Source organism: Salmo trutta, chromosome 7 (assembly GCF_901001165.1).
Source record: "Salmo trutta chromosome 7, fSalTru1.1, whole genome shotgun sequence".
NCBI classification, from domain to species: Eukaryota; Metazoa; Chordata; class Actinopteri; order Salmoniformes; family Salmonidae; genus Salmo; species Salmo trutta.
This window is the reverse complement of record NC_042963.1, coordinates 22,002,150-22,016,837: the sequence shown is the minus strand read 5'-3', so window position 1 is coordinate 22,016,837 and position 14,688 is coordinate 22,002,150. Positions and strand designations below refer to the sequence as shown.

Here is a 14,688-nt window from a genome sequence, read left to right as displayed (position 1 = left end):
AAAATGATGATGAACCAAACCTCCGCTGCGCCTTGGTCCCTCTATAACGACGAACGTTACAAGTAACCCATTATACTCAATATTATGTTATCTCTAGTAACCCATTATACATTTTTGTGTTACATCACAAATTCCTCCCCTACACCAGTGTTCTATTTATACAGGGTTTTGAATATTCACTCTAGTGTTCTATTTAATAGAATATTCAGGAATAGTACTTTCTCCTTTCATATCTCCACATACATGATGACATTATACCATCAAACTCCACCTATGAGTCATGTTATCCTTATGTAATCTAAAGTCAGGTTACCCTCAGAGACATGTTATCCTCGCTACTAATGAGATGTGTAATCATGTTATCCTCTAATGAGACATGTTATCATGTTATCCTCATTACTAATCGAGACTAATGAGATTTCTAAGACATGTTATCGTCTACCTGTAGATCAAATGGGTGGTGGTGGACAGAACCCTAGATAACGTTACAGATACAAAATAACTTGATCAAGTCCTCTGACAGCTCTAATTCACTCAGTAATTTATAGCTAAATTTCAATCTCTTATTATCCAATTTTCAATCAGCTTATTATCCATATTTCAATGTTGTTATCCAAATTTCAATTAGTTTAATATCCACTTTTCAATCAAAATGTCCATCTTAATAGTACTAATTTCGATCCATTTATTATCCAATTTTCAGTCAGCTTAATATGTCATATCTCACAATAACACAAATTTCACATGAACATTCACTTAGTACTATTCCCAAACACACTTGGTAATCTCCCTTATTACCCATGTGCATCTTCAACGATTCTCTTGATGTTACTTGCTTTGCACCATATGTATCTTCAATGGTTCTCTTGCCGCTACTTCCTATACAGTACCAGTCAAAAGTTTGGACACACCTACTCATTCAGGGGTTTTTCTTTATTTTTTACTATTTCCTACATTGTAGAATAATAGTTAAGACATCAAAACTATGAAATAACACATAACCAAAAAAGTGTCAAACAAATTAAAATATATTTTCGATTCTTCAAAGTAGCCACCCTTTGCCTTGATGACAGCTTTGCACACTCTTGGTATTCGCTCAACCAGCTTCACCTGGAATGCTTTTCCAATAGTCCTGGAATGGTTTTCCAATAGTCTTGAAAGAGTTCCCACATATGCTGAGCAGTTGTTGGCTGCTTTTCCTTCACTCTGCGGTCCAATTCATCCCAAACCATCTCAATTGGGTTGAGGTCGGGCGATTGTGGGGGCCAGGTCATCTGATGCAGCACTCCATCACTCTCCTTCTTGGTCAAATAGCCCTTACACAGCCTGGAGGTGTGTTGGGTCATTGTCCTGTTGAAAAACAAATGATTGTCCCACTAAGCACAAACCAGATGGGATGGCGTATCGCTGCAGAATGCTGTGGTAGCCATGCTGGTTAAGTGTGCATTTCATTCTAAATAAATCACTGACTGTCACCAGCAAAGCACCCACACACCATCACACCTCCTGCACCATGCTTCACGGTGGGAACCCAACATGTGGAGATCATCCATTCACCTACTCTGCGTCTCAGAAATACACGGCTGTTGGAATCAAAACTCTCACATTTGGACTGCATTCCGATTATTGCATAGATTATAATGGACCTATGATGTTTGTAAAATACTTTTTTGAAGGTTGTACTGATTATAATGAGCTAATGCTAAGCTATTTGCCAGCTATGTGTGGTGCCATGTCTGTTGACATTATATAATGCATTCTGGGTGTCACGTAAACATGCCCAGTTAAATAAAGGTAAAAAAACAAAAAACAAAATAAAAAATACAACGTTTGTCAGACCAAAGGTGTTATAATGAGATGAAGGAATGGTTCACTCATCTTTCGGGTAAACTTCCAGAAGTGAATGAATGGAAGTGAATAATTGTGGACGACACACCCCCTTCAACATGCATACTATAAACAGACCCAACTCATCTTGTCTCCTCTTATTATCCTTGGTTGATGCGAAAAAAACAAACATGGCGGCAAGCACAAACTTCCCCCATTACTTTTGATTTCTAGATAGTGTTTTACTCAGTTATTTTGATCAATGGTGAGCTCACCTGCGATGTGATTAATTATAAATGGTAATTGCTATTAGCTAATTCATATTGTACTTTCTGTCAGCCGAGAGTTATAAAAATATGACCATGCTACGTCAATCTTTCCTCAGTTAGCGCTAGGACAAATGTAGCCTACATTTTACGGTTTGGATGATTGTGTTATGCTGTAGCTACTTCTGTGAATGTCTGAGCATTGCATCCAAAACTAAACTGGTCACATTCTGGACATAACTTTGTAAGGACTGTGTTGTGCAAAATGTATCTGTGAAAAAACAGCGTGGCCAGCTCAAATGCTGATTGTTGCGTCATTCTAAACTGGACGTTCTAAATAAGCGTTCTAATCACACCGGTTTGAACGTACGCTCCAGGGACCACTACAGAATGATCAACGCAACACGGAGTGCCTGGAACGTGGAGTGCCTGGATACAGCCCTTAGCCATGGTATATTGGCCATAAACCACAAACCCCCGAGGTGCCTTATTGCTATTATAAAGTGGTTACCAACATAATAAGGCATTCAAATATATATTTCGTCATACCCGCGGTACACGGTCTGATATACCACAGCTGTCAGCCAATCAGCATTCAGGGCTCGAACCACCCAGTTTATAATCCACAAATTATCACCGGCTAAGGCTATGATGTTGAAATGCCTATTTACTGTTTCATATCACTGCTCAATCCACTGTCTTGTCTCATCAGCCCAACCCGGCTATTTATAAACTAGGGGAAAACCCTTTGTTTTTTCCCCTAATTACTCAGAGATGGATAGAGCTAAAGACACCATATTTTATGACAAACAATTTATACATGTCCTCTACTATTAGCAACTGTAATTTCATTGCTAAGATAAATGAGTTGAAATTAAATAGACAGAAAACAGAAGTAACGCAATGTTACTTTTGTACCTGCAGGCGGGGCGGGAGTAACGCAGCCTTGGGACAGAATTAACACCTGGCGAGATGTGCACAATATCTGTTTTATCTTCATGTTACTGGTTTTTAATGCTCATTACTTTCAACAAACGTACAGTCAGACATAATGTCATATTTGTGATGATTTGAATAGTTCATGCTATAGGTTCCGAGGTTATGAAAATGAACCAAGCATCAACATCGCAATGTTGCACAACCACAATATTTTGACTTTACAAAATTAATCGGACTAAAATAGATCACATAACAGCTATATTAACCATGATGTTCTCATTTCACTTTAATGGGAATGTAGTAGATGTTTTTCACAATTTTTAATGAGTATTCATGCTTAGCCCTACCAATCAGGTGTGCTCTAGCTGTACTTGTCATGCACGCTCTTCGTGTCTTGATAGAACAAACATTTTCATAAAGCAATATGAACTATAGGAAAGGGCCTGTGCTTAAACATTTATTTTTATTCCAGGTCATCAGTTAACTTTGTGTTACTTTCATCCCACCTGTCTCTCATGTAACGTCTCCCAGGCTAATACTAAGACTAGCTAGCATGATAGTGTTATAGCGTGGACACTATATAAATAATTACATGGTTATTATTGGCATTGACCCTGACCTTTCCCCTTTGATGATGTCATCATTAAGAGTGAGTTCTGTGCAATGTGATTCTACCACCGGTTGAGTGGGCTATATAGTTCTGCTATATTTGTACCGTTTGTACCTGGCTGTACACCTTTTAGTTATTGGGTTGAAAGTAAAGGAAAGTAATATAGAAATGCATGTGGGCATTCCTTGTCAAGTTACTACACCTTTTTGGCGACGAGGATAAAACTTTATCAACTTGTACAGGGCGAGGTGCTAGCTAGCTAAGAAACAGTGGAGGTAGTCAGTTAGCTAGCTAGCTTAATGCGCGACGGAGAGCAGGTGCCGCTGGACAGAAACGCCAACAGGGACAATCAGCAGCAAGTGAAAATCGCTAGCGAGGATCAAGGACAAGTTGGCGTTATAATGGCAATGTTTGGGACTATCACTGAGTTTGTTGAAGAGAACAAGGACTGGACGAAATATGTGGAAAGGTTGGGACACTTTTTCTTGGCAAATGGAATCATAGATGAGGCTAAACAGCGCTCTATTCTCCTGAGTGTGTGTGGGGCTAAAACCTACAAGCTAATGAGGAATTTGGCTACCCCACGGAGACCGGGAGAAATTCCTTTTGGGGATCTAGTTGCTCTCGTTCAGACTCACCACAATCCAAAGCCTTCAGTGATTGTCCAGAGGTTCAAGTTTAATTGCCATGTTCGGAAACCAGGTCAGTCTGTTGCTAAATTTGTTGCTGAATTACGTGAACTCTCTGAACATTGTGAGTTTGGGGCTATGTTAGAGGACATGCTCCGTGACAGATTAGTCTGTGGCATCAATGAGGACAGCATACAGCGCCGGTTGCTGGGGGAAGCTACACTGACTTTCAAGAGAGCATTGGAACTATCTCAAGGGATGGAGATGGCCGCTAGTAATGTGAAAAATATTCAAAAGGCCAACAGTGAAAGTTGTGCAGTGCATCAGGTGACAAAAGAGGTGGCAGGAAATAGGGGAAAAGCAGTGGAATGTTTCAGATGTGGAGGGACACATTATGGTAACAACTGTAAATTCATGTCACAATTGCAACAAAAAGGGACATTTAGCAAAAAAAATGCAGGGGTCCTAGGAGCAAGCCAGAGGGTGGGCGGACTGGGCTGGGCAAGTTCACAGCACCAAAGCCTCAGTCAGCAGCGCACCACCTAGAGAACACAGAGGAGGAGGAAGAGCATTGTTCCTACAACATGTTTAATGTGAGGGAGCCGCAAGCAGAGCCTATCTATGCTACAGTGGAGGTAGATGGAAAGCAGATGAGGATGGAGTTTGACACGGGGGCCTCTGCCTCTGTCATAAGTGAGGAGACCTACAAACAAAAATGGGGCTCAAGACAGGTTTCTGCCCTCACACCGGCAGGGATCAGACTGCGTACGTACATCGGGGAGACCATACCATTGCTGGGGGCTCTAGAAGTGGACATTGCATACAACAGCCAGGAAGCGAGAGCACGGCTCCTGGTGGTGAAAGGGAATGGGCCTAGTTTACTAGGGCGTGACTGGCTAAACAAAAAACAACTGAACTGGGGTGAGATAAAACACACCCGAGTGACTGAGGATGTCATTCAAAAGTACCCAGAGATTTTCAAAGATGAACTGGGCACACTGCAGGGCACTGCAGTTAAGCTGTTCGTGGATCCTCAGGCCGAGCCTCGCTTTTTCAAGCCCAGGACAGTGCCTTACGCCATGAAAAAGAAAGTGGAAGATGAGTTGGAGTGGCTGCAGGAAGCAAACGTCATTACTCCCATTCAGTTCTCCCGCTGGGCAGCTCCTATTGTTCCCGTTCTGAAAAGTGACGGCACGGTGCGTATATGTGGGGACTACAAACTCACCATCAACAGGGCCTCTAAGCTAGACGCTTACCCGCTGCCGCGGGTGGAGGACTTGTTCTCGACACTGGCAGGAGGCAAGACATTCTCAAAGCTTGACATGAGTCACGCCTACCAACAGCTCCTCCTGGACGAGGACTCAAAAGAGTGTGTCACAGTGAATGCGCACAAAGGCTTGTTCAGGTACAACCGCTTGGTTTTCGGAGTGGCGTCCAGCCCAGCCATTTTCCAGAGGACAATGGACAATCTGCTGCAGGGGATCCCTCATGTAGCAGTGTACCTGGATGACATCCTGGTTACAGGAGAGATGGAGGAGGAGCACCTCCACCATCTGGGCCAGGTGTTAAAGAGATTCTCTGAGGCAGGGCTGCGCCTGAAGCATAGCAAGTGCACATTCCAAGCACAGAGTGTGACATACCTAGGTCACAAGATCACAGCGCAGGGTCTGTGTCCTGTGGAGGACAAAGTCAGGGCAATCAAGGATGCTTCAAACCCCAAGAATGGGTCAGAGCTCAGGTCATTCCTGGGCATGGTGAACTACTATGGTAAGTTCCTCCCTGAGCTGTCAACAGTGTTGGCTCCACTTTATCAGTTGCTCCACAAAGACTGTAAATAGAAGTGGGGGCCAGCACAAGAGATAGCTTTCAAGGAAGTGAAAGCACTACTACAATCAGCACAACTTCTGGTTCATTTTGACCAAGACAAAGAGATCATCCTGTCATGTGACACCTCACCCTATGGCGTCAGGGCAGTACTCTCTCATCAGATGGAGGACAGGTCAGAGAGACCCATTGGATTCGCATCACGTACGCTGACGAGTGCTGAGAAGGGTTATTCACAGTTAGACAAGGAAGGTCTGGCCATAGTCTTTGCTGTGAAACGCTTCCATCAGTACCTCTACGGTCGTCATTTCACCATATACACTGACCACAAACCACTGATGAGCCTTTTTAGTGAATCAAGATGCATTCTGCCCATGGCTTCAGCAAAGTTACAGCGCTGGGCCCTGACACTGTCAGCTTACCAGTACACGATAGTGTATAGAGCGGGGAAGGACAATGCAAACGCAGACGCGCTCAGCCGTCTCCCGCTACCAGAGATGCCTGCCACAACTGTGGTGCCTCCCGAGACAATTTTCCTAATGGAGAGATTGTCAAACCCACCTGTGAATGCCAAACAGATCAAACAGTGGACAGACCGGGATCCTATCCTGTCCCAAGTGAAAAGATTCCTGATGCAGGGTTGGCCTCCTGTCATATCAAATCAAATCAAATCAAATCAAATTTATTTATATAGCCCTTCGTATATCAGCTGAAATCTCAAAGTGCTGTACAGAAACCCAGCCTAAAACCCCAAACAGCAAGCAATGCATGTGAAAGAGGCACGGTGGCTAGGAAAAACTCCCTAGGAAAAACTCCCTAGAAAGGCCAAAAACCTAGGAAGAAACCTAGAGAGTGTGTCATAGAGGATGATGGACTAAGACCTTATGCAAAGCGCAAAACTGAGCTGAGTGTGCAGGATGGCTGCATACTCTGGGGGTCCAGAGTAGTTGTTCCACCCCCTGGCCGTGCACAAGTCATGGATGAGGTCCATGAGGCTCACCCGGGTGCCTCCCGGATGAAAAGTTTAGCCAGATCTTACATCTGGTGGCCTAACATGGATCAGGAGGTAGAAGACAAAGTTAAATCATGTTCTGAGTGCCAGATCAACCAGAAGATGGCGCCGCCCACACCGCTACATCTGTGGGAGTGGCCTGACCGCCCATGGTCCAGGCTGCACGTAGACTTTGCAGGCCCTTTCATGGGTCACATGTTCCTTGTCATGGTGGACGCACACTGCAAGTGGCTGGAGGCACACATCATGAGCAACATCACAGCGACCACAACCATCGAAAAGCTTCGGCAGGTGTTTGCAACCCATGGTCTGCCGGACTCTCTGGTGTCCGACAACGCAACAAAGTTTACCTGTGACTTGTTCCAAGAATTCATGCGGAGAAACGGAATCCGCCATGTCCGCAGCGCCCCATTTCACCCGGCCTCAAACGGCTTAGCGGAGCGGGCTGTGCAGACACTGAAAGAGGGGCTAAAAAGGATGACTGGGGGAACCATCACAATTAAGCTCTCTCGGTTCTTGTTCCAGTACCGCATCACGCCACAAACAACAACAGGACAGGCTCCAGCGGTGATGTTAATGGGCAGAAAGCCAAAAGCTCACCTGGATCTACTGCGTCCGAACATCAGAACACGAGTGGAACGGAAGCAGGAGAAACAAAAAGAGAGACATGACCACCACGCGAGGGAGAGACAGTGACCCAATGACACTGTCTACATCCGCAACTTCACAAGCAGCCAACGCTGGTTGCCAGGTATCATTCTGAGTCAGAGTGGTCCCGTCTCCTTTGTGGTCAAACTGACTGATGGGCGAGTCATGCGCAGACACCAGGACCATCTCCGCCTGCGCTATGACAAAGACAAGACCATGTTTTCAGACGGAACAGCTGTGGGTGGTAGTATACAAGTTGAAACCCCACAGGAAACAGCATCTGAGGAACAGGGGCATTCAGTGGTTCCAGCAGAGCGTGATGTACATTCTCTCACAAACACCCAACCCGCTCCTGTGCCCTCAGACCCAGCTCCACTGGGACACGCCGTACCTGTGTCTCGTAGCACACCAGGAGTACTGCGCAGATCACAGCGTAGTCACAAGCCTCCTGGAAGACTAACTCTGTAGTTGAGACTGAGAGACTCGTGGTGTTAGTGTTTGTTTGGAGCAGCAGACCAAGTTGAAAAGAAATAAGGACTGTAATTTCTTGTTGTTGTTTTGTTTACATTTACAGTAACACCAGCAGAAGTTCTACAGTGTGGTGTAGTAAAGAAAAGAAAACACTGATGTGGTTTACTTGTTAACCTTATGTTTTCCTTACGGGGGGATTTAAATTGAGGGGCGAGAAGTGTTATAGTGTGGACACTATATAAATAATTACATGGTTATTATTGGCATTGACCGTGACCTTTCCCCTTTGATGATGTCATCATTAAGAGTGAGTTCTGTGCAATGTGATTCTACCACCGGTTGAGTGGGCTATATAGTTCTGCTATATTTGTACCGTTTGTACCTGGCTGTACACCTTTTAGTTATTGGGTTGAAAGTAAAGGAAAGTAATATAGAAATGCGTGTGGGCATTCCTTGTCAAGTTACTACAGATAGGATACTTGAAACCTATGCTGTCATTTAGTCACTAGATAGGTTAAGAAAATTACATATGTTTGGAACCTTAAATAACTAAACACAACTACACAACTGCACTTACATCGCTCAAAACCACTTTTTGTTGATAACTCGGGCGAAACATGGTCAGACTGGTCTGTTTTTTTGCAGGGAGGTCTTCCTCCACATTAGGAACGTGCTGACTTCACTATTAGCCACCCTTTGCCTTCAAATAGCCACCATTTGCCTTGATGACAGCTTTGCACACTCTTGGCATTCCCTCAACCAGCTTCATGAGGTAGTCACCTGGAATACATTTCAATTAACAGGTGTGCCTTTTTAAAAGTGAATTTGTGGAATTTCTTTCCTTCTTAATGCATTTGAGCCAATCAGTTGTGTTGTGACAAGGTAGGGGTGGTATACAGAAGATGGCCCTATTTGGTAAAAGACCAAGTCCATATTATAGCAAGAACATCTCAAATAAGCAAAGAGAAATGACAGTCAATCTGAGAAATTTCAAGAGCTTTGAAAGTTTCTTCAAGTGCAGTAGCAAAAACCATCAAACACTATGATGAAACTGGCTCTCATGAGGACCGCCACATGAATGGAAGACCCAGAGTTACCTCTGCTGCAGAGGATAAGTTCATTAGAGTTACCAGCCTCAGAAATTGCAGCCCAAATAAATGCTTCACAGAGTTCAAGTAACAGACACATCTCAACATCAACTTTTCAGAAGAGACTGTGTGAATCACGCCTTCATGGTCAAATTGCTACAAAGAAACCACTACTAAAGGACACCAATAAGAAGAAGAGACTTGCTTGGGCCAAGAAACACTAGCAATGGACATTGTCCTTTGGTTTGGATTACAAATTGGAGATTTTTGGTTTTAACCGGCATGTCTTTGTGAGACTAGCACAGCATTCTGCAGCGATACGCCATCCCATCTGGTTTGGGCTTAGTGGGACTATCATTTGTTTTTCAACAGGCCATGACACAACACACCACCAGGTTGTATAAGGGCTATTTGACCAATAAGGAGAGTGATGGAGTGCTGCATCAGATGACCTGGCCTCCACAATCCCCCAACCTCAACCAAATGGTTTGGGATGAGTTGGACCGCAGAGTGAAGGAAAAGCATTCAACAAGTGCTCAGCATATGTGAGAACTTCTTCAAGACTATTGGAATAGCATTCCAGGTGAAGCTGGTTGAGAGAATGCCAAGGGTGTGCAAAGCTGTCATCAAGGCTAAGGGTGGATATTTGAAGAATCTCAAATATCAATTATAATTTGATTTGTTTAAAACATTTTTGGTTACTACATGATTCCATATGTGTTATTTCATAGTGTACATGTCTTCACTATTATTCTACATTGTAGAAAATAGTGACAATTAAGAATGTTCTAAAACTTTTGACCATTAGCGTACACAAAGCAAAAATTTTAGTTCATAATTATCAGCTAGACTTGTGAATGGTAATAATGTAGCTGGATGATTTTGCAAATATGTGACTTTTTGTGTCTCAGGGTTAGATTTTTGAGATGATATGTTTACTTGGATTTTTTTCCCCGCACATCCGTTAAGTAGAGACTAAAATAACCTTTAACTTTTTTTTCAGCTTTCAATTTGTTTTTTTAAATGTTATTTTCTAAAGCATTTCATGTCTGGATTTCACTGGTTTGCACTGTTTTTGTCCTGTCTCACACCCAGACATTTGACCTCGCTTACAAAAGTCATGATGCTTTGCAAATAGTCCGGGTTGCCATTTGATTAGCTGTTCAGGAGTCTTATGGCTTGGGGGTAGAAGCCTCTTGGACCTAGACTTGGTGCTCCGGTACCGCTTGCCGTGCGTTAGCAGAGAGAACAGTCTATGACTAGGGGGGCTGGAGTCTTTCACAATTTTTAGAGCCTTCCTAAAAATTATAGAAAAATAAAGGTAAATATGACTTGAGAAGATAACATTTTTATTGTGTCATTACCAAACAGGCTATAATTCCATCAAATTATGTTAGATTTTTAAAATTATGTTATAATTATGTGTATTTAGGATACACTCTATGCTAGCAGTTCAACTGGAGTTAGCATGCTGCAATCCCATCTATTTATGACCAAATACTGTAGAAATGTCTTTCCCATCACACGTCAGTTTCCTCCAGCATCTTCACAAGGTCCTTTACTGTTGTTCTGGGATCGATTTGCACTTTTCGCACCAAAGTATGTTCATCTCTAGGAGACAGATTATTTTGATTTTCCCATGATGTCAAGCAAAGAGACACTGAGTTTGAAGGTAGGCCTTGAAATACATCCACAGGTACACCTCCAATTGACTCAAATGATGTCAATTAGCCTATCAGAAGCTTCTACATTTACATTTACATTTACATCATTTAGCAGACGCTCTTATCCAGAGCGACTTACAAATTGGTGCATTCACCTTATGATATCCAGTGGAACAATCACTTTACAATAGTACATCTATATCTTTTTTTGGGTGGGGGTTAGAAGGATTACTATATCCTATCCCAGGTATTCCTTAAAGAGGTGGGGTTTCAGGTGTCTACGGAAGGTGGTGATTAACTCCCCTGTCCTGGCGTCGTGAGGGAGCTTGTTCCACCATTGGGGTGCCAGAGCAGCGAACAGTTTTGACTGGGCTGAGCGGGAACTGTGCTTCCGCAGAGGTAGGGGGGCCAGCAGGCCAGAGGTGGATGAACGCAGTGCCCTTGTTTGGGTGTAGGGCCTGATCAGAGCCTGAAGGTACGGAGGTGCCGTTCCCCTCACAGCTCCGTAGGCAAGCACCATGGTCTTGTGGCAGATGCGAGCTTCAACTGGAAGTCATGTCGAAATTTTCTGGAATTTTTCAACCTGCCTAAAGTCACAGTCAACTTAGTATATGTAAACTTCTGACCCACTGGAATTGTGATACAGTGAATTATAAGTGAAATAATCTGTCTGTAAACAATTGTTGTAAAAATTACAAGTGTCATGCACAAAGTAGATGTCCTAACCGACTTGCCAAAACTATAGTTTGTTAACAAGAAAATTGTGGAGGGTTTGAAAAACTAGTTTTAATGACTCCAACCTAAGTGTATGTAAACTTCCGATTTCAACTGTAGATTTGGGTATGTAATTTTATGCGAAGATTGAGAAAAAGGGTCCGATCCTTTAAAGCAATAGAGTGCATTACGGGCAAAACCTAATCTTGAGTGAGCACACACCTGTCTCATGAGTCTGAATCAATAGACTGCAGCCAGTGAACAATGATTTGTTTAATGTTTTTTTACCTTTATTTAACAAGGCAAGTCAGTTAAGAACAAATTGTTATTTACAATGACAGCCCACCCCAGTCAAACCCAGACAACGCTTGGCCAATTGTGCACCGCTCAATGGGACTCCCAATCACAGCCAGATGTGATTCAGCCTGGATTCAAACCAGGAACTGTGGTGTCACCTCTTGCACTGAGATGCAGTGCCTTAGACCGCTGCACCACTCGGGAGCCCTAATGTCAGCCAGTGTTTCCAACCCTGTACATGTATATCTGAATAATGCATTGAATCCCAAAATTGTTCTAAAAGATGCTCAAGTTATTGAGGCATGTATCTTTGTTTTTTGAGTTTTTGAATGGTGTGTTCTATATCGTCAACTATGACATTAAAATGTTTAATCGTACTTTTCATCAGTTGTTTTATAGGAGGTGTTATTTTCACCACACTCTGTCATTACCACAATGCTCAGTCATTACCATCACGGCGCATATTTTTCAGGAAAAGGTGTATTAAATTACAATTGATATTAATAATTTTCTTCATATGTGAACCTTATATACTTGTTATTAAGATAATTCCTAAAATAATGTAAAATATTGAGATTTTGATGTGGTAAATACATGTTTCTGAGTATCATCAAGGCACATATGGACATTTAGACATGACAATGATGAATACATATAATTAAGAAAATGTCAAAATAGTAAAAAAATAAAATAAAATTATAATGTGAAATGTTGTATAAAATACCTTAGGCACAATTTCTGTAATTTCCTTTTCAACTAAAATAGCAAATTTTATGACAGTGTAGACGTTGTTAATGTTGTAAATGACTATTGTAGCTGGAAATGGCAGATTTCTCACTCAAGTGGCTGCTAGCACCATCATGAAAAGGGACATGAGGGAAGCCCGACAATATTACATTTTTCTAAGTAGTGAGAATGCTAGGGAGCAGGCAAGGATGAAAAGTAATCTTTAGATAAGTTGTACTTTTCTTGACAACAAGAAAACTGTGTTTGAAAAATATGAAGTTTTTGCTGTGGGCCAATGGAGTAACCTAGGTAACCACAGGTTATTTTCCCTACAGTCGGGCAGGGCCGCGATGTTCTATCTAATACCGACTGGGGCTATAGCTTTGGCAATCAATGTCAACCATGGAGCACGTTCTGATTGGCAAGTGAGGGGTCAAGCCTCGACACACCTTCAACTTGTTTATTCATCAAAACCGAGCCCTTTCACACCACCGCCAGCTACTGCGCCTATCATTCTGGTTGTGAAAATAGCACAAATATTTCTGACACCCCCCGAACCTATAGAGCGACCGCCAGCACTTAGACTTACCATTTCGTTAGGTTTGTTAAAATAGAGCCTTCAATGTCATTATGGTGTGCAGCCTACCTTGTTGACAGGGATGACGAGAAAGGACCCTCCACCTGCAGTCTCAGTGACAATGGCCAGGAACTTGGCATTGACAGCACAGAAGTGGTTGTCATGGACGTTTCTGGTGATGGGGATGCCATCAAAGCACTGCTCTCGGTTGCCAGCCTTGCCGTACACATTCCGAAACTTTGAGCTTCTGTATGTCGGACGCCATGATATCTGGGGACAAAGCACAGTGAAGAATGTCAGTGAAACAGTAAACAGCCTGTCCGCAAAGAGGAGACATTCTCTTTCTTTATTTTCGTATTCTATGTCCTTTTCAGGACACTTCCTAGAGGTGTTTTACACTTCACAATATTATACAAGACCAATTGTCTTGGTTGTCTTTTGTTGGAGATTTCAAGTGTGCAAATGACCCCTGCAATGCTTAGTGATGATATTTTCAATGTGAATGGAGGCAGGCAGTAGTCCTTGGCTGTCCTCCCAGGCTGTCAGTGTAGTTGTGATTTAATATGAGGTGACCTGAGAGTGCTGTGGGTCTTTGTGGCTTGGCATGGTGGGTTACTTAAGGGAATGATAGCCAAGGTGTAATGAGCAGACAGATGAGATTGGTGAAAAGCCTTCAGAGCGACAGGATCATCTGGTAAAAGAAAAGGGGTTGCAGCTTATTTAGGGCTGGCAGCTACACACTGGGAGGCAACGCTTACCCTATCAAGATCAATTAGCCCTCGATACAGTTGAGCGTATTTCCACTGTCTGTCTGAAATTCAACTCTGAGTATGTGATCCATAGACAGCAAGGTGCGTAAAATAGGGGCTGGTAATTTCTGGTGGGCTGGGTAGGTTGGTAAGCTGTTATTCTCTGTGGCTTAGAGTTTATGTTGATATAAGCCCATATGTTGTTTGACTGTGTTCCTCCTTACTTACTGACAACGCTGGAGCGGTTTGAGTTCTTAAAGCCAACGTTTCTCATTTGCCATCATGTCCTTAGCTGAGAAATGGGACAGGCAGAAGAACAGCTGTCAGTGCATGGCCTTGCTGCCCACATGATGTTGTAACACGTATCAAATAGTCATCATGGCATGAGGATTTTGACCTATTTTCATATGTAGCAGTTTTTTTCCACTGAGAGGATTCCAAGGATAAGCCGTAGCTAGTGAGGGCATCATTATTTTTCCTACTTTTAGGAATGTGATTTTTGTTGTACTCCATTACAACTAAAAATAGAATGTGAAAAAAATGCAACAGAAAAAAGAGCAAAATGTGATGGCAAATGAAACAGTAATCATTTCAATGGCTTTCTTGTGAAACACACTGTTGGCTATACAACCACCATGCATGATCAT

At 42.8% G+C, this 14,688-nt stretch overlaps 1 protein-coding gene across 1 annotated transcript in view; it reads right to left on the bottom strand.

The window, feature by feature from the left end:
• Positions 1-14,688, bottom strand: part of coro2bb (coronin, actin binding protein, 2Bb) — a 53,934-nt gene that overhangs the window by 17,400 nt on the left and 21,846 nt on the right. The window contains exon 2 of the mRNA XM_029758376.1: positions 13,362-13,562. Within this exon, the coding sequence (XP_029614236.1) occupies positions 13,362-13,562 (201 nt within the window). The remainder of the gene's footprint in view (positions 1-13,361; positions 13,563-14,688) is intronic.